Source organism: Orbicella faveolata, unplaced genomic scaffold (genome assembly GCF_042242905.1).
Source record: "Orbicella faveolata isolate gen_17 unplaced genomic scaffold, um_ofav_v1 contig_46, whole genome shotgun sequence".
NCBI classification, from domain to species: domain Eukaryota; kingdom Metazoa; phylum Cnidaria; class Anthozoa; order Scleractinia; family Merulinidae; genus Orbicella; species Orbicella faveolata.
The window spans coordinates 6,122,501-6,143,816 of record NW_028301576.1 but is presented as its reverse complement, the minus strand read 5'-3'; the positions used below and the strand labels follow the sequence as shown (position 1 = coordinate 6,143,816).

Genomic DNA, 21,316 nt, shown 5'->3' with positions numbered 1-21,316 from the left:
ATCGAGAGCGAATAATCTAATTGTTTAATATCAATCAAATTCTTGAAATAAAGGGTTCAGCAAAGTGATCAGGTCATGACTGAGAAAGAACACTATTTGTGGTCAAACAAATTCAATAATTGGCGTGTGCATGCGCCGTGAAGGTGCCTTTATTCGACCAGCCGGGGTTACTTCATACTCTGTTTCTGCCATCCAATCAGCCCTTTTTGCTGCGGCTCTTGCCCTGGCGCTAGCAGAAGAATTATGCGATGTGCGTGACGAACGCGACGAGCGTGATGAGCGTGACGAGCGTGATGTGAATATTTCTCTCTGATCAAAGACAGTGTGTACTCGACTCCAGAGTGACCAGAGGCTCGGTGGTAGTGGTTGATGATTATTTTGAAGATGTGATGCTTTCTTGGAAGAATCACTGGGTGTTTAGCATCATTCTCGTTTGATGCTTGATGCAGACGTCCTCCTACGAGGATGAGGCCGTTTTCCTGCGTCTCCTTGCAGGCTCGACTGACTCGACTTAAAGCTGATAATTCTTCTTTAAAGTTTTGTTTCTGCACGAACTCGATGATTTCCTTTTCTGCTCCGTTGACTTCAGACACGCTCAGTGGTGTGATTTTACTGACATCTGATTGGTAGCCGATATCTTCCTTTGCCTTGCGGCGCTGACTTTACTTCTTTAGGTTTTGCTTGTACCGTAACACCCAGGCCATAACTTTCTTCAGGCGGGTCCATGAGGAAAACTTCTCGATTGCCTCATTAATGTGGTTGCTTTGTTCGTTTACTTTGTTTACAAATACTTCAACGGTCTTCTTGACTTCTGGGACGCTGTCGGAGATCTCGCCGATATCAACGGGTCTTTGCGGCCAGGTCTCTTCAGGTTGCTTTAGAAAGGGGGGTACTTGTGACCAGCGATCATTCCTTAACAGCGCGTCAACTGTTATCCCTCTGGATGCTTCGTCAGCTGGATTTAGCGATGTCTCAACATATTGCCATTGGGTTGCGGTGGACTGGTCCCATATTGCTGAAACGCGATTGGCGACAAAGATCTGGAATCTCTTGTCCTTGTTCTCTATGTATCGAAGAACGCAAGTGCTGTCGGTCCAGAAGGTAGAACTGTCAACGGGCAAATCGAGGTCTCGTCTGATCATGTGATCTAATCTTGTTGCTAAAACTGCTGCGGATAATTCCATTCTCGGAATCGTCATTGCCTTAAGGGGAGCTAATCTTGACTTTGCCATGATTAAGGAACAATGGACTTTACCGTTCACGTTGATTTGTCGGAGATACGAAACTGCTCCATAGCCTTGACTAGACGCGTCTGAGAAGTGATGAAGCTCGCGTTGTTGGACGTCTGAGAAGTCTGGTGGTTTGAAGCATCGGGGAATTTCGTATTGTTCCAGTTTAGGCAGTTCTCTGAGCCAGGCTTCCTACTTCTGTTTGCTATGTTCCGGGATCTGGTCGTCCCATCCGAGATCCTTAAGACACAGGTCTTGTAGGATAGCTTTGGCAGGTAGAATACACGGGGATACAAAACCCAGTGGATCGTAGATTGAAGAGACGATGAACAGAATTCCTCTTCTTGTAGCTGGTTTTTCCTTGCTAGCAATTTTGAAACTAAAGGTGTCTGCTTGAACATTCCACTGGACACCTAAGGCTCTTTCAGTTAGCGCTAAATTCTTGTTGAGGTCAAGATCCTTAACTGAAGGTACTCTTTCTGACTCAGGAACAGAGTTGACTACTTCTCTTGAATTGGATATCCACTTGGTTAGGCGAAAGCCTCCTCTGGATAGTAGCTCACGGAGTTGTCCTGCCAAACGAACAGGTTGCGTGTCTGTTGCGACTGAACGAAGGCAGTCATCTACATAGAAATTTCGCTTTACAGTGTCCACTGCGGTTGCGTCGAAGTCTTCTCTGTTATGGTCAGCGGTTTTCTTCAAGGCGTAGTTCGCACAGCTTGGGGACGAAGCGCCGCCGAACAAATGGACCAACATTCGGTATTCTTCTGGTTCCCTTTCTAGGTCGCCGCCTAGCCACCAAAGGAATCGCAAATAGTTACAGTCGCTTGGCTGAACTCGAACTTGATAGAACATTGTTTCTATGTCCGACATGAAGGCAACTGGTTCCTGTCGGAATCGCGTTAGCACACCAACCAGCGTGTTGGTTAGATCCGGCCCCTGTAACAGCTGATCGTTGAGAGAAGTGCCACGATACTTCGCTGAACAGTCAAATACGACACGGACCTTGTCTGGCTTCTGTGGGTGAAATACTGCATGGTGCGGTAGGTACAATGTGTCTTTCAAAGACAAGTCCGCGCCGGTTATCTTTTCGGCATAATTCTTGTGTAGCAGGTCATCCATGAAATCCTTGTATTTCTCTCGAAGGGTTTCATCTCTTTTAAGGCGTCTCTTTAGCAGCTGCAGTCTGGATTCGGCTTGGGACTTGTTGTTCTCCAAACATGGCGGATTATTTTTCCATGGCAGACAGATTTCATAATGACCGTTCGAAAGCCTCAAAGTACTTTCCATGATTTGTAATGCGCGTCGATCATTCTGGGACATTGACATCTTGGGCTCGAAGCTCGAGTCGTTAAACTCTAGATTACAATAATCGCAAATTGCTTGCTGAGGTTAGCATTGGCATCAACGAAGTTAGCGGTTGGCTCCTTAGGCCCTGTCCGTCCAAGGGGTCCATTAAGCACCCATCCAAGAACGGTACGTGTCGCAAAGGGACCGCCATTTTTGCTTTCCCTCACTTCTACTGGTTGCAGTACTTGTGGTACGTCGCTGCCAATCAAAAGGCCAATGTCTGCTTCGATGTTGGGTACTGTGATACCCTTAAGGTGTGGCCAGCAGTTCACGTCTTCTTGTGTGCCAATAGTGTCGGTTGATACGGAAAGACCCATGGTCTAGAGTAGACCATGGGTAGCTCTATTAAGTTGTGGTCGTTAAGATCGGAAACTTCTAGGTTAACGAGAGAACATTCAATTGCTTCATTGGTCGTTTGCATCGTTATAAGTGAAAGGGTGGTTTTTACTCCCTTGACATCAAGTTTTCGGAGTAGCTCGTGTTTGATCCGGAATCCAGGAACGCGTATGTTAATACTTTGTTGTCTTGGCCCTTCGCTTTAACCTTCACAGGTACAATCGATAATCCTACGATGGAGGAGTCGCTGGATGCTTGAAATGTCCCACTTTGGACGTAGCCATTACTCACTTGCGTTGCGGTTGCGTTTGTTTCGGTGCTTGTAGCCCCGTTACTCTGGTTTGGTTGTGATGGCGTTACTTCCTGGGTTCGTTCCTTCTCATGTAGAAAGGTAGAATGCTTTTTCGTACAGCCTTCAATGCGACAGAAGCTTTGCCCTGGACAGTCTTGTACAAAGTGTCCCGATACTGAACAATTTAAGCACAGTTTTTTAGCACGAACAAACTTGAGTCGATCGCTTAAACGTAATTTTCTAAAGTCGCTGCATTGCGAAAGCCAATGATTTTTGTTGCACGAGGGACGCCTCAATACTTTCTTCTCTGAAGTGCTTGATGGCGAATAAGGTGGCTTCGGTTGCACGTCCACCGCAAATGACCTTGCATCCCTTTTTGACCTGTCGTTGTGCTTGAGATTGCTGGATCGGTTCGGTTCACCTTGAATCTTGCCGAAAATAGGATGGTTGGTCACTCTCGATCTGGCCTCAACGAAGTCGGTAATGTCCTTCAAGTTGGGGTCTCTTGCTTCTTTCTGCGTAATAGTGTCAACCAGCTCGCGCCATTTTAGCCTAAGTGGATAAGGTAGCCGGTCTACGATTTTCCTCAAACTTTCTGGATTTCTTCGGCGGTTAAGGTAGCCGATCTCCCTTAACGTGTTTCTGCAGCTGGTGAGCAATATCGAGAACTTCTGTAGTGCAGGACCATCTTCAGAGCGGATTGGCTAGCAATTGATAACGCGGTCGACGTACGCTGTAGCAATTTTGTATGACTGACCATACCTATCTGCCAGTAGCTTTCTTGCTTCCTTGTAGCCTCTATCCTTCTGCATGGCTAGGCAGCTTCGTACCAGGTCTTCTACCTGTCCACTCGTGTACTGCAGGAGATAATAGAGCCTTGTGCTTGGACTGCTGGTTTTTCTCTCAATGACGTTCTTGAATGCTCGGATAAAGTCACAGTACTCCACTGGATCGCCGGTGAAGACAGGAACGTCGGGTTGAGGTAGTGTCAATGCCATAATAGCCTCTTGTTGTTGTCTCAGGAGAAGCTGTATATCACCATTAACAGGGGGCACGTGGATAGTCTGTGGCGTGCTCTTAGCGACTGCACTGAGAGGCGAATATTGAGGAGTCTTATTCTGCCATTCAGGGGCTTGTGGGTTTATAGGAAGGCGTTGTCTCGTTAGGCGGGAATCTTCCATGGGACAAGGGAACCTTCCAGATTGGCTAGATTCACGATCTGTTGCCAATTGATCTGAATTTTCATGGCTAGTTTCATTGGGTACATGCACGTCTGGTTTGGCCTCTACAGCAGTTGTCTGGTCTTCGATAAACCGGTCTTCATGCGGTGTTGCCAAAGGTTGCAGGAACGAAACGCTTTTCTTATTTTACTCGTTTTCCGGAAGTAACTTTGCGGTGGTGTCGTTCTTGGCATGCTCATAAACCAGTTCTTCGGCCTCGGCCTTTGCTATTTCAGTTTCTGATTTTAATTGAGTTTTGCGTTGGCGTAATTTCATTTCTTCTTCTTCAATCTCGTGTAGCCTCTTAAGCGTTGCGACTTCAGCTTTTAAAATAGCCCTTTTTGCTGCGGCTCTTGCCCTGGCGCTAGCAGAAGAATTATGCGATGTGCGTGACGAACGCGACGAGCGTGATGAGCGTGACGAGCGTGACGCGGGTGATCGCTCTAATCCAGATATCGGATAGCCATTGCGTGGTCTCCAAGACGTAGCCTAATTTTTCGAATTCCTTCACAGTTCGTTGCCGGTTTGCTCGATTCGAATAAGGATCGCCGCCAAATTCGAACTAATGTAGTTGTAAAGATTCTAGAGGTTGCCTTTACTCAAATCTTAAACAACTACAGTGGTAGCGCGGTGCGAGATATTCGAACTCCACTTGGTAGATTCCAAGTCCATAGATCTAGTTCACGATAGGTAGCGACTGAAGAATTGGCGAAAACCAGTAAATCACTACGGGTAGCAGATACGAATAGGAGTAGTAGTCGTACAAGTAGATGTAGTAATAGTAGTAGTAGTAGGTTCGAATTTGGTTGACGACTCGCACCAAAAGGTAGCAGAGAGACAGCGAAATACACTTGAAATAGGTGTGACTTGGATCCTCTGATCGTAGCATGGTAGCGGTGTAACTTCACTAACAATCTCTGACTAAAAGAAGTTGCGCGTCGCCTTATATTGCCTATGCTACGTGAAAAAACTAGGGCGTTGTGAGAAACGTGGCGCCCACAATAAAGACAACTTCCTAGTGGCAAAATTTCTAGAACTATTACATACGTGTGAAAATCACGATTTTATGAAAGCTTTCATTTTGAAATCACGTCCTTGGCTTAAATAATAACTGATAATAAATCAGTAAGAAGTTGCAGAGGAAATTGATAAACGATCGGCGTTTCAAAACTAACAGGCCTCATGTTTGACGACAGTTGTGCAACTATTCTATCACTTTCGCTTGAATATTATGAACCTAAAATAAAAAATGCTATCGACGTTTTCATGGAAACCAGCTCTTGAAATGCTGCGGTATGTCAAAATACAAATTTTCATATTCTTAAAAGCGCAAAAAAAAAAAAAAAGAAAAATTAAAAGTGCGCTCTAAGAAGTCAAGCTACTGGAATTGAGGCGGAAAATTTGAGAAATGCAACTATTAAAATCTGGAAAATGTTGACACCTACGATATGAAGAAAACCTCACAAAGAAGCCATATTGTGCCTATTTTGCAATATACCAACGTTAATTAAATTACAATATGATGAATCAGTTACCTTCCACAATATATCGTATCTGTAGTATCGTCCAAATGCACCAAGTGCGTGTGCTTTTCCCATAAACAGCCACAGAAAAGGGGCAGGATTGTTATTCCTGACAAGTGTTCTGATTGACCAAAAGTATGTCGCCGAAGTTGTGATCTTAATCACATTTAAATCAAGCACGGAAACAGATATCTTCGTTTCTCTAGGATACATAGCTTCAGTAAGACTTAGGAACATTTAAGTCGCCAATTATTTCTACTTGCATGACATTCAAATTTCCTTTTCTTTCCGTGTCACGAAATAAAATTTAGTTTCCAGAAGTTATTTTTGCTGAACATGTTTACCTTGTGAATTACAAGCGTTTACCCTGATAACATTCATACTCACTATGTCAATAAATCACTCTGAAACAGAAAACAGCAGCATTTCTTTGTTGAACTAAACAAAACTAACTGCTTCCATCAGCTTAAGATATCGCATTGGTGGACAAATTGTCTGGTGTGGCGGGGTGTCTACTTCGAAAATATATTTCTTTTTCACTATCACTATCAAGTCCAGTTTGCAGTTTTCTTGTGTAAGATAATACCGAGAAACGAGAGTTTCACTGAAATGTTGCAAATGACATATTTTGTTGCGATGCACCGAGTTGAAACTTTGCCGCCGTATTTACATTAATAATTACGAACTTTACTCTGATTGGATATTACAAATCACTATGTAAATAGTTCACCCCTGAACTGAAAACAATACCGTTTCGTTTCTGAGGAAACGAAACAAAAACTATAACAAGAGATACAAAAATATAAGTTAAAGATGGTTTTATGTGATAAAAGTGTTAAGTTAAAATTACATACAATGTTAGAAAAAATTGAATACCCTCTAATTTACTGTGTACCAACATAAACATCGCAAGATACACAAATCTGCATAGTTTGTACTAGAAAATTGTCGAAGATCCTTTTGAGATCTTGAAATAAGGTGCAGTATAGTATCAGTTAAAATGAATACATTTCCACTTCATTGTTATCTTCAAAAGTCCATTTTATGTAAACTATAATAACCTGGGAGGTCTCCACTTATAAGTTTGCGTTTTGATTGACTGACAAGCGCATTCTTCTTCCAGCTCAGCAATCTCCGTCGGTACATGTAGACAAAAAATCTAAAATCTAAATGGTTTGTTTTACTTTCCTCATATACTCTATACATGTATATAGTTAAAAAAGAGATTCCATGTTGCCGTGCACCTGTTCAGTAATAGATCACAGATGATGTCAAAATGTGGTAAGGACAAAACAGGGGCACACGAGGCGATAGCCGAGTGTATCACTGATGTTCTTACCACATTTTGACGTCCCCTGTGATCTAATACTGAACAGATGCACAGCAACATGGAATCTTTTTTTAAAATATATACATGTGTATACAGATGTAGGACAACATGGAATCTATTTGTTTTATATAATAATGAAACAAATTACTACAGATAAAGCTTTTTTAATTTCAAAATCTTTCAACACATCTCGAAAGCTAGCCTTTGCCCACTTTGGCGCACACACAAAAAAAACTGACTTGTTTTGACACGAAAAGTATTGTTGCATAATTGTTTTTGTTGATGTGAGCTTCGTTTTCGAGAAATAACGTATGCAAAAAAACTCATGGAAAACTCTATGAAAAACAAGGGGCAGTTTACATGCCCAAAAGAAATATAAGAAATGATGTACATGACAAACAGGTAATGTACACAGTGTGATGTTGTAAGCTTTACCTTGTATGGCTTGAAATAATATACATTAATTACCGACAAACTGTCTTATAAAACAGTGTAATGTAGTCAGCTTTACCTTGTATGAGTTGAAATGATATACATTACCAACAAACTGTCTTATAACACAGTGTGATGTAATAAGCTTTACCTTGTATGAGTTGAAATGATATTCATCACCAACAAACTGTCTTATAACACAGTGTGCTGTAGTAAGCTTTACCTTGTATGAGTTGAAATGATATACATTGCCAACAAACTGTCTTATAAGTCAGTGTGTTGCATGAAGCCTCACCTTGTTTGGGTAGCAGGCTAACGTAGTGAACTTCATGAACATGGCCCAGCACAAGTGGGTTGGTGCTGATCACGTGACCATCAGGCCTGATAGTAAGGTCACAGTGATTTGACTGACTGCTAATCACGCGAATGTACGTTTTATAGCAATTTGCAGTCGCATAGAGAATCACGTGATCACCCCATGTGCCATCTTGCTCCATGTTTGCAAGATAATCAGCCCATGATTGATATCCATCAATGAAGTTAAAAAGATCTGTTCCATCTGGCTGTAAGAAGGGTGAATAAAAAGACTAACTTTTAACGAGGTCAGTTCACATAGAATTTTACAAGTGTGACGGCAGGAATGTCCCTCTCTTAAGTTACATGTATAATGGAGAAATGAGTGTTGAAATCACTTTTTACACAGCAATTTAAACATTGAACTAATTTCTGTATATTGTGATGCCCAATGTTCTGCCGTCTTATCCGACTGCAAATCCAATTCAAACGCTGACACAAATGCTGGAGTCTGATCACGTGGAACACATTTTCCCAATTAAGCCACATGTCGAGCATATTTATTGTATACATGTAGGTATTGTATTTTGGTATATTTATATTCTGGGAGATATTAGCTTATTTTAGCTACTTAAAAATTTCAGAGGAAATAAAGTATATGTATGTATGTATGGGTGTATGTATGTAAGTTAGGATTTTCTTAACCATAACAACAAAATGATGTACATGTACTAAACTTACCAATCTTGGGTTATCCAAGAGGTACTGCACTATGGATTGTCTTAATTCTCCATGCGAGATCGTGATTCCTTTCACAAGGTTCAGTTGTTCACACAGTGCATAAAACATGCAGTTCCCTGACCCTTCATTGTCAGAAATCACAAAGCCTTTGCTTGATGCAATCTTCTCCAACTCTGCTGATAGTTCAGTATTACTGTTCGTCTTTCTTACATCGCATTGTATTTCCTGAAGATTCCTGAACATTTGCCCAAGCAGATCTAGAAAGAAAAATATATAAATTAAGGTTACTGCACAGGGGTTTCTCACTAGAACCTTTTGCGGGGAGAGACAGGGCCATCTGTTACTTCAAATCCTATTTGAGACCAAACTACATGTAGGTCATTGCTAGCTGTGAGCTAGTAAGGCTTGTAATCAAATTTCATGTATGAAAATAATAAAGGCACTGTTACTGTTACATTTGGTACCTCCAATAACAAACAGACATTCACTGGCATCACCTAAACATACTTCATAGGATTTGGTGTCATGGCAATCTTCCATCAGTACAGATCGCCAACCTCTTGGAGCTCTGAACTCAATTGAATTAAACTATGATAGAGAGTTTGCAACAGAAAAATGAATCCATTGTAAAAAAAAACATTCTCCCACTCACTCTGACAGTGACTTGTCTGATAAGTTTGAGCTGGAGTCTGAGGGACTGCAGGAGAAGGCAACTGCTTGTGTTCTACTACTGAAGGTGGCCTGCCATGACCAGAGGAGCCTTTAAATTTAACCAAAAGGAATTATTAATACATGTACTTTTTGTCTAAAAAAAAAACTCTTTAGAGCAGTAGATATATCTAGCTTTAAGCAACCTTTTTGGCATTTCGGCTGTAAAATTATGGGATTGCCTAATAAAAAGGTTCCCAAATCTCCACTGAAACAGTAGGTATTATATCAGGAGGTGGGTGTATGTACGGGAATTGTTGTAAGCAAAACATTGAAAATAATGAAAAATAACATCACCAAATTATTGGATGTTAAAGTCTGTACTAAAGTTGAGGGACCAACAAACTGCAATACAGCCACGTCTACCACAAGGTACAGTGTAGTGCAAAAGTAATGATAATAATAATAATATAAAGGAAAGATTAGCATGGAGTGGTTAGTAAAGAAAGGGGGGAGGTAAAAAATAGTAATTAAAGTTAAGGAGGAAAGCAAACAAATGGTAATAAATTATGAAAATGTGTCCAAATTGACTTTAAAATTTTGAAAAATGTTATGTTTATAGCCAAAACAACCCAGGGGGCATCTTTCTAAGACCTAAAAATTATAACAAGAGACACAAAAATGTAAGTTAAAAATGGTCTTATGTGATAAAAGTGTTAAGTTAAAATTACATACAATGTTAGAAAAAACTGAATACCCTCTATTTTACTGTGTACCAACATAAACATCACAAGCTACACAAATCTGCATATTTTTTACTAAGAAATTGTGGAAAATCCTTCGACAATTGAGATCTTGAAAAAAGGAGCAGTATAGTATCAGTTAAATGAATACATTTCTACTTCACTGTTATTTTGAAAAGTCCATTTTATGTAAGGTTAGCTAATAACCTGGGAGCTCTTGACTTATTACTTTGCGTTTAGGTTGACTGACAAGCGCATTCTTCCTCGTTAGAGTTCACACTGATATTCTCACTGCCATTGATAACAATAACTCTGTTATTCTACTTCTACTCGACCCATCTGCCGCCTTTGATACCGTGGACCATTCCATCTTATTATCAAGGTTATCTAGTCGCTTTGGGATCAAGGGAACAGTACTCGCCTGGCTAAGATCTTATTTAACATCACGAAAACAGTTTGGCCCTTTTTTATACCTACTATATACCTCTTCTCTTGCTGACATTGTTAAGCGTTACAACTTAGAGTATCATTTCTATGCTGACGACACCCAGCTCTATGTGGCATTTAAAACTGACTGTCTTGATAAAATGGTAGAGTGTAAAACTACTATCGAGCACTGTGTTCGTGATATAGAGAACTGGATGGTCATCAACAAGCTCAAACTAAATCAAGACAAGACTGAAGTTGTTCTTATCAGCTCAAGATATCGTCCCAGTCCTTCTTTAGAGTCTCTTCAAATTGGCAACGTGACAGTTGTACCATCATCCTCAGCTCGTAATCTTGGCCTTATTTTTGATAAGTGTTTTAACTTTGAGGAACACATAAAATCAATTTGCAAGTCTTCTCATTATCACATAAGAAATATCGCCAAAATCAGAAAGTACATTGACGAGGAGAGTGCTAAAATTGTTGTTCATGCCTTTGTTACTGCGAAATTAGATAGCTGCAATTCACTGCTATATGGTCTTCCAAAACATCTACTTTCAAGATTACAATCCATTCAAAATACAGCAGCTCGAGTTGTTACACGTACTAGGAAATTTGATCATATCACCCCTGTCCTAAAACAGCTCCACTGGTTACCTGTTTGCTACCGTATAATTTTTAAAATTCTCGTACTGGTCTACAAAGCTCTCAATGGAACAGCGCCTTACTACATAAGTGAATTACTTAAGTACAACACCTCTCAACGGAAATTAAGATCGTCCTCTCAACACCTTCTGGCGACCCCGAAAGCTAGACTGACTGACATATGGAGAGAGAGCATTTGCTGTGGCGGCACCGAGACTATGGAACTCGATCCCACTTGAACTAAGATTCAGTAGTTCGATTGACATTTTTAAACGGCACTTAAAAACATATCTTTTTAAACAAGCTTTTTAACTCTTAATTTTTAGATTTTTTTTTTTTCCCCCTCCACTTTTTTAGCTTTTTAAATATATTTTTTTTATTATTTAATGTAAAGCGCCATGGACAAATAGTGGATTGGCGCTATATAAATATTTTATTATCATCATCATTATTATTATTATTATTATTATTATTATTATTATTATTATTATTATTATTATTATTATTATTCTTTCAGCTTGGCAATCTCTGTCCGTAGCTATAGAGTCAAATCTAAATCGTTTGTTTTACTTTCCTCATATACTCTGCACATGTATATATTTAACATATAGATTCCATATTGCCGTGCGCTTGTTCAGTAATAGATCACAGATGCCGTCAAAATGTGGTAAGAACAAAAAAGTGGCACACGAGGCGATAGCTGAGTGTGTCACTGATGTTCTTACCACATTTTCATGTCTTCTCTGATCTATTTCTGAACAGACGCATGGCAACATGGAATCTATTTGTTTTATGTAGTAACGAAACAAACTACCAAAGATAAAGCTTTATTTCAAAATCTTTCAACATAACTTGAAAGGTGGCTTTTGCCCACTTTGGCGAACACGAAAAAAGCCATTTGACGTAATCTATTGTCTATACAAAATGAAGCAATCTCATTGGTTGCTATACGTAGCAAAGAACTGTGATTGGTCCAGGAAAATCACGCCACTGTCAAACTTGACGCAAGCGTCGCTTCTCGTGGAATGAGAAAACGAAAGCAGAATTTATCTGCGAAATCTACAAATCTTAAAGAAAATGCTGGATAAGTCAAGTCAGTTTTTGTCATCAGAGCAGCCTTGTAAGCCAAAAAGCTTGGACGTTGCCTTGAATATCGCAGGAGTAGAAAAAATTTGCTTGGAAAACTTGCAGTTGCAGTCAACCTAGAGGCCATTCGATTTGAGTTTTGAATGAAAGGAGCGTTAGTGACAGTGGCAATTTGTGTCCTCTGTGGTTGGTGATTCTTAACTAAGTTTGAAATAGTGTCGGAGACACCTTTTAGCTGCGATACAGTTGGCAGTGAGCTGTAGTGAGCTATACTTTGCTTGCTGCTGTGCCCTGAAACGGACTGGAGCTTTTGCATTGGAAAGCAAGGTTATGTGACTGTTTTTTTAACTGATTTTAAGAAGTAATGTTTTGACGTTTTGACGTTTCATTCCTGACATCAATCAGTGTGTCAACAGGTATTTTGAGACTTAGAAAAGTTGAATTTTTTAAATAAATTAACCTCATAAACATTTTGTTTATTGAGTTTGTTAAATTTGATATAAAGCAATGGTTCTCAGGTTACCAAGACCAATTTTGTACTTGGCTTACTCTCACTAGACTGCCGACTGAGACTGCTTGAGTATTTTTTCCGAGTCATTTGCTAAAAAAGAAATGGCTTTATCTTTCTTCTTCCTGCTTCTCGTACCTGTTCAATGCCTTGCCAAGACTTTGTACCTCATCTTTTGAACAGTCACGTAAAATATTATCTAAAGTTTCAAAACTTTCCGCCATTCTAAACACAGAGGGAAAAACTTTGTAATAATAACGTCAATCGTGCGGCAATCGTCCTCTAATAGATCCTAGGCGAGAATCAATCAAACTGTGAGAATAACTTGGGTTATTACATATAACTATATTTATCATTTAGAAAGGACTCTATTTCAAGTACAAAAATGTGATGTGTTTAATTTGCCATTTCATTTTCTCACCAAGACCCTATGGTTTCCACTATTCTGGTCTGGGACTCAGGGGATCGTTTTAGTTTGGAATAGTCAGATGGCTTCCAGCTTATTCCAAATTCGTGTCTTATGCAGTACCTTGACAATGTCAAGCTTTCCTCTATACAGGCCATGAAAATTTACAGTAGCGGCGAACCTGAGATCAAAGAACTCATTGATGGTTCCCTCTTTAGCTTCGCACAGATCAGCCCACTTCCTTGGTCTTTTTTCGCTTCCGGTTGAGAATCATTGAGATAGAGAAATTGAATGAAGAGGACTGCTCTCTCCTAAGGATGCTGCACTGCTACTCCCTCTAATAACACATCTTCTTTGCATTCTGCAACGATTTTGATTCACACTATCGCATGTTCGCATGTTCGCATGTTCGCATGTATTCTTCTCAGGAGCGAAACAATGTTAGTCCTTTGATGATGTCACAGGCCAACTCGCCCCATTCTTCATGATTCCTTGGTCATGGCCGTAAAAAAGGACCAATTTTACGGCCTTTGAAAATTCATCGAGAATTAACAAAAATGCTACAACACTGAGTAAACCGATAGTTTTTTTGCAGTGGCGATCAGAAAAACAAGGCGATTTATATAAGGAAAAAAATTAGGGGGTTACTTAGACTTAAGCTTGCCTTTTTAGAAAATGAACATGTATAATACAAGACAGTTTTTAGTATTATAGTGTATTACAGCTAATAGGCTGTATGTTAGTAGTTTATTGAGTATAGATACCGTACAAATAAATCTTGTTGTTATTGTTGTATCAGTAACAAACCTGCTTGGTCTGCAGTTGTGAGTCTGGGTTGTTTAGGATCCTGAGGACTGGACTGGAAACTGGGTGGTAATGTCCTTTTCTGTTCTCCTGAATTATAAGAAATAGTAAACCATGATGATTACATCTCTTACTTTTTATGGTGCATTAATGAACTAATGAAAGGTGACTTGTAATGATCTTCCCTTTCTGAATATACAAGCAGCAATTAATTACTTATATTTACAGTACCACTCAAAAGTTAAGTGAATTACCACCATCCTCACAAGGGTCATCTCCTTTGGACATGTCGTTTCAAATGAAACTATTCTAATTACAAGATGTATCTTTCTTCTTTTCAGTGCACTGTAAGTGCAAATGCTTTGTTTCAACTAAAACAGTCGTGTGTGCGATTTGAAGGCTTGTTTGTTTTTGAAGTTTGCAGAGTAAATACATGTAGCACAACAGGCGTTCAAGTTTCTTTACTGAGCATGCTTTAAAAATGTTTCACTCACAGATGTGTCTTTTACCCATTGATTTGGCAATGATTTGAAGAACAGAGACAGTTGAAGCATACATGTAATATATATAGATATATATTTATAAGAAAGTGGATTGGACTAGTTGTCGTTCATTTTATTTGATCAACATAACTGTTTCGTTTTCTTGATATATTTCCTTTTCTCAGAGCAAATACAGCCATTACAGTTATAGTATATTTAAGTTAAGGACAGGTAGCTCAAATTAAGGTAACTGCTTTCAGCGATCATTTGTCTTTAATGAGACTGGAGGCCAAATGAACCACCAGGTTTTCAAGTTACAGCCTTGTTATGACTAATTGTAGGACAGGAAAGATGAAGGGAGAATTTAAAACAAACGTGATAAAAAAAAATCATCTATCCTTTCAGTGAAACATGAAATTTATTCATAACATGTATCTAATGCTGCTCAATACCATGCGTCAAACAAGCTTCAAGGTTCATATTTTTGCAAACAAAAACTGAATTTCCCACTTATTTGATCCTTTTCCCAAAACTGTTCATTCACAATTTTCTTTTTCCACACTCAGTGTAAGAAGTGAAATCATACTTTCAGTACAGGAATTTAGGCTTGCCAGCTCTCACACAGATTTCCCTTAAAAACTACAAAGACTATGGACATGTACGGGAACTTAAAGCCACAAGAAATTTAAATGTACATATTGAAATTAACTCCTTTTCCATTAAATGCAGTTCCATTCATTGTATTGGTGGCCAAGGTAATACCTAGCACAACTATTTATCAAGATTTCCTGGTTATAAATAGAAGCAATCAAGATTTTCAGGAGACTGGTTTTAAATGCAATCTGTGGTTCTACTAAATTTGCGGGATTTTTTTTTGCAATTCTATTTTGTGGGAACTAATTTTTGCAGTTATAGACGACTCATCTGGTTTTTCTTGCTGGGTATTGATCTTTGCAATCTTTGAGAAGTCATAATTAATTAAACCTACGATGTTTAAATCACATTTTTTGATTAAACTGCATACAGTTGACTAGTAAAACAACATATAAAGAAGTGAAACACAGTAATCCAGAATTTAAAGTGTCAAGTGCTATATTACAACTACATCATGCTCTATTGTGGAATTTTAGATGCATTCTCAGTGGAGTATCTTAACAGGATCCTTTCGTGAACCTTTTTTAAAATTGATTTCTGAACATTTTGAATGGCAGCGACAAGATTCTACTTGTGATGTTTGTATGTGTAATTTCGCCAATGGAGTAAATTTTTTTGAATCCCAAAAATTAGAACCAGCAAAAATTTAGTGCCACATGGTAGTACCATGTACCTGTACCTATTGGGTTTCCGGGTGTCTTACCCCTCTGAAATTTCTATCTTTCTAGTGGGTGTTTCATGGACCCCCCTATCCCCAAAATTGCCAAAGGGTGCTTTCAATTAATTTTATCTAAAGGTCCCCCACCAACAATAGCTAGTCACACAGTACATGTAGTGCCCAGTACTTATTTTGAACTGAATTTCATTAATGTGCATGGTACAATGTACATGTAGTACTGTATACGTGTGTGCTCATTTTAGTTTAAAAACAAAAACCTTCCAAGAACAGCATGGATGTAAAATGGACTGCCCTCAATTTATAATTATTGCTCACATTAACACTTAATAATTAATTAAAGGTGATTTCATTGTCAAATTGCATTGTGCATCCTTGCTGTGCATAACTCATTGAGTCATTAGTATGCATAGGCAGAAGCGTGTACAAACACAACATTATGAGATTTCTTTCATACTAAGCTCAATATGGAAATATGAGCAGGTTTTTTCCTGCTAAACAAGCACAGCTTGACGTCTCCATCCTTAACACATGTGTACGTAAAGCAACTATTAGTAAATGAATCTAAATGAAGTTTTTATGAGCTCAAAGGACTTCCAAATGTGGTCAAATATGACATAAAGATTTGCACAGCTTTTTCTTCTGCCATATTTATTACTCGGGCTTTCCGAAGGAAACGCCCGAGGTATAAATTCGGCTTCGTTTTTTTTAAAATTTATTTTGGCGTTCAGTCACAAATCGCCGTCGAGGTTATGGCGCATGTGTAGTGTGCGCTACTGAAGCACATGGGCGAGTAATGGCGGATGGTGTTAAGGTCTCGTTGGCGACTGCGAATATTATGGAATCTAAAAAGTTCAAAACACATACAAACGCATACATTTCTCAAGGTAGAACCACATTAAAAGATGTTGAGCATTTTCGGAAGGGGTCGATCCGCGAGATTTACGAGAGATCAATTTACGAGCGAACCTTTACGAGTGAACCTTTTATCGTGAACCATGCTATGACTGCTTTATCAAATGAACTATCTATCGAAAATCATGCTCTATCAAATCAGCTATCTCCTGTTAGCCTACGTAGAAATCGTCGTGTGGGTAAACGTGATCGAGAACCCAGCAGATTGCCAGTTCGAAATTTGAAGTGTCTGAGTAACAAAAGCAGAAAGCTGAAGGAGTTTGTCTTCAAACGTATCTGTGCAAGTATACCGAAGTCTTCCAAGCTTTACTGTTATGTGAAGGGTAGAAAACTTATAAAACATGAATGTAGTACAAAGATTACAAGCTTAAATAAAATCACACAACATGGAAAGAAGCTTTTGTTTAATTGCTCTCGCAGGGTTTATCAAGGGTTGATGAAGCTTAAATTTCGAGCAAATCGGTATTTATCATAGTTTACCTGTAATAGTTTGATGTGCCGGTACAAAAATCAGACCCATATATCAAATTTTTGTCAATTTAAACTGAGTGCAGACATAGAGAAGAACCCTGGTCCCACTCCAGTGTATATTGACCCAAGCAAAACAATATCAGCCCCTTATAGCCAAGGTAACGAGCTAATATTTGGACAGAATTCTGGACAACAATGTGTTACAATGAGTTTATGCTCTTTGATTTACAATAGCAAACGAGGAATCCATTCAGCTAATGACCTCATGGAAATAATGAATATTGGAAATCAGTTGTATTCAGGTTTGTCTCAGTTTGCCAGGCAATCCTTTTTAATGCAGTCAGAATTACCATCAATGCTAAATGTGTTCGAGACTGACTATCAACTTCAGTACAGCTGGCAATTTAATATTCGACAAACATTATCTTTACGTTTTCTGACGTCACCTGAAACAGGGCCAACAAATCTGGTGTCAAATAACTTTGAGATTTTCACGTTGCTTAAAGGCGACTTCTGTAGCGTTCGACTTTTACATAGCAAGATGTTGGAAAAAAGCCCGAGTTCACGCAGTCATGCCTCTAGTTACAAATTAAGGAATTTAGAATAAGGTCCCTTAATTTTAGAGCTTCAAATTTAAAGCCAATTTCGATCTAGTAGGAAATTGATCGAACAAAATACATGATTTAGTTTTCCACAGCAAGACGCTGTAATTCTACAAGTATTTATTTACACATGTTCTCATCTTAGTGCTGTATGTACACTGTCAGCTAGCGCTGTTCAATGTTCATAGTTATATGGTAGGAGAGGTGGTGAGTTGACACCTGTAGGCCTAGAAGTTTAACTGTTGGTAATTTTAGCACAAAAACAGCTCCTGCTGCCATTCTACTTCATCATCCTTACAGGGCAGAATTGAGTTAAACATTAAACTAACCAAAGGCCACCATCAAGCAAATCGTTACAAAGATGTTTCATCTGGCATGCACTAAAACCTGAAACACCAAAATAAAGCCGAACAGCCTGGAACAACAGGAACCACTGGAAATATATAACAGTCAAAGGGATTCACAGCCTGAACCTCATCCTCAGGTTCTTCTTGCTTCCATAATTTTTACTTACATGTATCTCCTCTCCCAGATGATAAACCAAAAACCATGTGAGTAGTTTTGAATACCACTGCTTCCCACGTTTGGGAAAAAGCATTAAAAGCATGGTTTGACCTCTTTGCGCTCTGCATCAACTAACCTGTTTACTGGTGGAGAACATCTACTAGTAGACTCTTACTAGAAAGAATCAAACATTTCTGATACAAATTGGCTGAGATTTCATCAAAATGTGGTTGTGTTAAAATGATTATTTTATAAACTTAAATATCCCTGGAATGAAAAGAGATACATGTATTTAAAAAAAAGTAAACATTTTTATTCTTGTGCAGACTCTTTGTTTATGTTTTAAAATAGCTTAGATAACAAAGATCCGATTTTCATCATAGTGAAACACTTAAAGATGAATTATTGATAGCAATAGATAAATTAAAAACTCATTCAATCTGAAGCTAAGTATATGTGGCAGAACATATTCTGCTTTAATTTTAGCCAAAGTTTTAAGGCATCACTCTGCTCATCATTTAGCCCAGTGAGATGAGAATTAAAGAACAGAGATAAGTCCAAGAATAACATTTAGGTTCCTATATTTGTAAACAAGTAATTAAACTTTGCCTGCCCAGCCCAGGTTGTTCAAAAGATGGAAAACACTATATCCACTGGACTATCTAGTGGATAGGGTGGTCTGTTTTGTTAAACACTTTTTTTTGTAAATCTTATCTGCTGGATAACAATTTGTTGGGTGGATAGCATTATCCAGCCTTCAAACAACCAGGGCCTGGTTTCAAGCTTCTTCATGTTCATTGTTAACTTTACCTCATATTAATTTTACTATTATTGAGACTAAGAAATACGTTTTCCCACTCACTCTGAGGGTGACTTGTCTTATACGTTTGAACTGGAGTCTGAGGGCCTGTCTTGTGTTCCAGTAATGAAGGTGGCCTGTCATGACGAAAGGAGCCTTTGGAAATCAAAAAGAGTTACCAATTAATACTTTGAAAATTCTGCTTTGTGCCTACAATGTGCTAAAGGATTTGTAATTTATTTATTAGGGTGACCGAACACAGTTTTCGTGCACGCATTTGCTGATGCAACTCAACGTGCGCACAAGGATTGCAAAAAGCAAACATGCCGTCAATAGAGCGATCATTTTATTTACTCAACACCCGCACTATCTGTGCTATTATTCTCTGTAATTGAACGCAGTGTATTGATGGCTTCAGTCTTTTATTACAAAGATATGTTAGAAAAGGTAACGATGCAAAGAACCCAGCAATTCTCAGCTTTTCCTTTGTTACTGAAAGAACCCAGTTAAATGCAGCGTATGCGTAGTAAGTCAAAAAATTGCTATTGAATGATACATTGCACTCTCGGAAACATGCCTATTTCTCAAGAACCACTCATTAGAATTTCACAAAATTTGGCACGAAAATATTAGGAAATAAGTAACTGGAGTATTGAAAATAATTGAACGACACCTTTACTGCCGTTCACAAAGACGAAATTGACGATTTTCACGACCACCTAAACGAACAGAACGCCAACATCCAGTTTACTAAAGAGATCGAAGAAAATGGAAAACTTCCTTTTCGAGACTGTTTGGTAAGCCGCGACAACAACGAACTGCGAACGACAGTGTACAGAAAACCGACGCATACCGACAGATTACTTGACGAATCATCCTACAACCCGACTTCACACAAAGCCACGACACACCGGACAGCTCACGTGACGAAAACGAATACCTTGAACGTGTCTTTCACAAAAACAACTACAACGCTGACTTTATTAGACGAAACATTTACCGACCTACTGAAGCTGACGCTGCGAACAGGAACCCAACACCTGTTACTACAGTGACTATACCTTACATTAAGGGCACTTCTGAGACCATCTCACGGATCCTACAGCCCTAAAACATCCGTGTAGCCCACAAACCTACAACTATGTTACGACACTTACTGACCAACGTGAAAGACAGGGACGAACCTAACAACAGACAGGGAGCAGTTTACAAGATCAAATGCTCCGACTGCCAGGCTTCCTACATTGGTGAGACTGGCAGAAACCTTAACACGAGACTGACTGAACACAAACGAGCCACGAGAAATGGTGATGCCAACAATCACATTGCTGTACATCATCAACTGACAAACCAAAACATTGACTGGGACTCTGCTCAGTGCTTAACCTACAGTACAATCTATTTTCAACGATTGACTCTGAAAAGCTGGTACACTAACATAGAACAAACGCCTCTTAACAGATGTCAACAACTACCGGCGCCTTACAAACGACTTATCTATGACGGAACCGAAACCGACAAACGGACTTCTAACAGCCCGACTATACATGGATCAAAAACCAACTAATTTGACTAACAATAGATGGATCGAAACCCACCAATGACTGATAACAAACTTTGCACCAGTCTTCCAGCCAATACCATCATGGCTAAACTGACCAATAACGTTCAACGGACCAGACTTCTAACATCATCAACTGACAAACACTATTCACTAGACTCTGAAGATGACCCGCTCAGGTTGTCGAAATGTCAGTCACCAACAACAGTTCTTTTCAGAACTAACCTCACCCGGACGATCACACTATACGAACTACTGATACTCTTGGGTTCAGACCATCTACTATCAATGATTGTTATCTTTAATACGTATTCAAGCTCAGTGCATGCTGTCTTTTTATTCAATGGGATTCTCTTCGCAATAAGAGGAATTCACGAGGCAAACTCATGAGATTTCGGTGTTCAGAAAATCATTTATGTGCTTCTTACAACACACTAGTAATGTTTTGCAGCATTGCAAACAGGGTAGAATTTGCGAGTTTCCTTGTTTACCGTTTGTTTAGAAACACAAAATATATTTTCCGCAGGACCTTTTCGCCTGTAATAATAAATCTGCGAAAAGTTCCTAAAGAAATTAATAACATCATAATGTCTCATTTGTTTACATCCGCAGTCTTCAGAGTCTTTGCAGTTCAGTGTG

The 21,316-nt window shown here is 39.1% G+C and overlaps 2 protein-coding genes across 2 annotated transcripts in view; both read right to left on the bottom strand.

Annotated features, from left to right (window-relative positions):
• Nucleotides 1-21,316, bottom strand: part of LOC110049226 (uncharacterized) — a 43,724-nt gene that overhangs the window by 6,579 nt on the left and 15,829 nt on the right. The window contains exons 6-10 of the mRNA XM_089278470.1: nucleotides 19,180-19,272; nucleotides 14,017-14,103; nucleotides 9,400-9,507; nucleotides 8,748-9,004; nucleotides 8,008-8,275 (exon numbers count right to left, since the gene is read on the bottom strand). Of these exons, the coding sequence (XP_089134596.1) occupies nucleotides 8,008-8,275; nucleotides 8,748-9,004; nucleotides 9,400-9,507; nucleotides 14,017-14,103; nucleotides 19,180-19,272 (813 nt within the window). The remainder of the gene's footprint in view (nucleotides 1-8,007; nucleotides 8,276-8,747; nucleotides 9,005-9,399; nucleotides 9,508-14,016; nucleotides 14,104-19,179; nucleotides 19,273-21,316) is intronic.
• LOC149098133 (uncharacterized) lies at nucleotides 563-3,606 on the bottom strand. The gene has a single exon (XM_089278487.1). It carries the CDS (start codon nucleotides 2,556-2,558, stop codon nucleotides 1,422-1,424), a length of 1,137 nt encoding a protein of 378 aa, XP_089134613.1. The 5' UTR covers nucleotides 2,559-3,606; the 3' UTR covers nucleotides 563-1,421.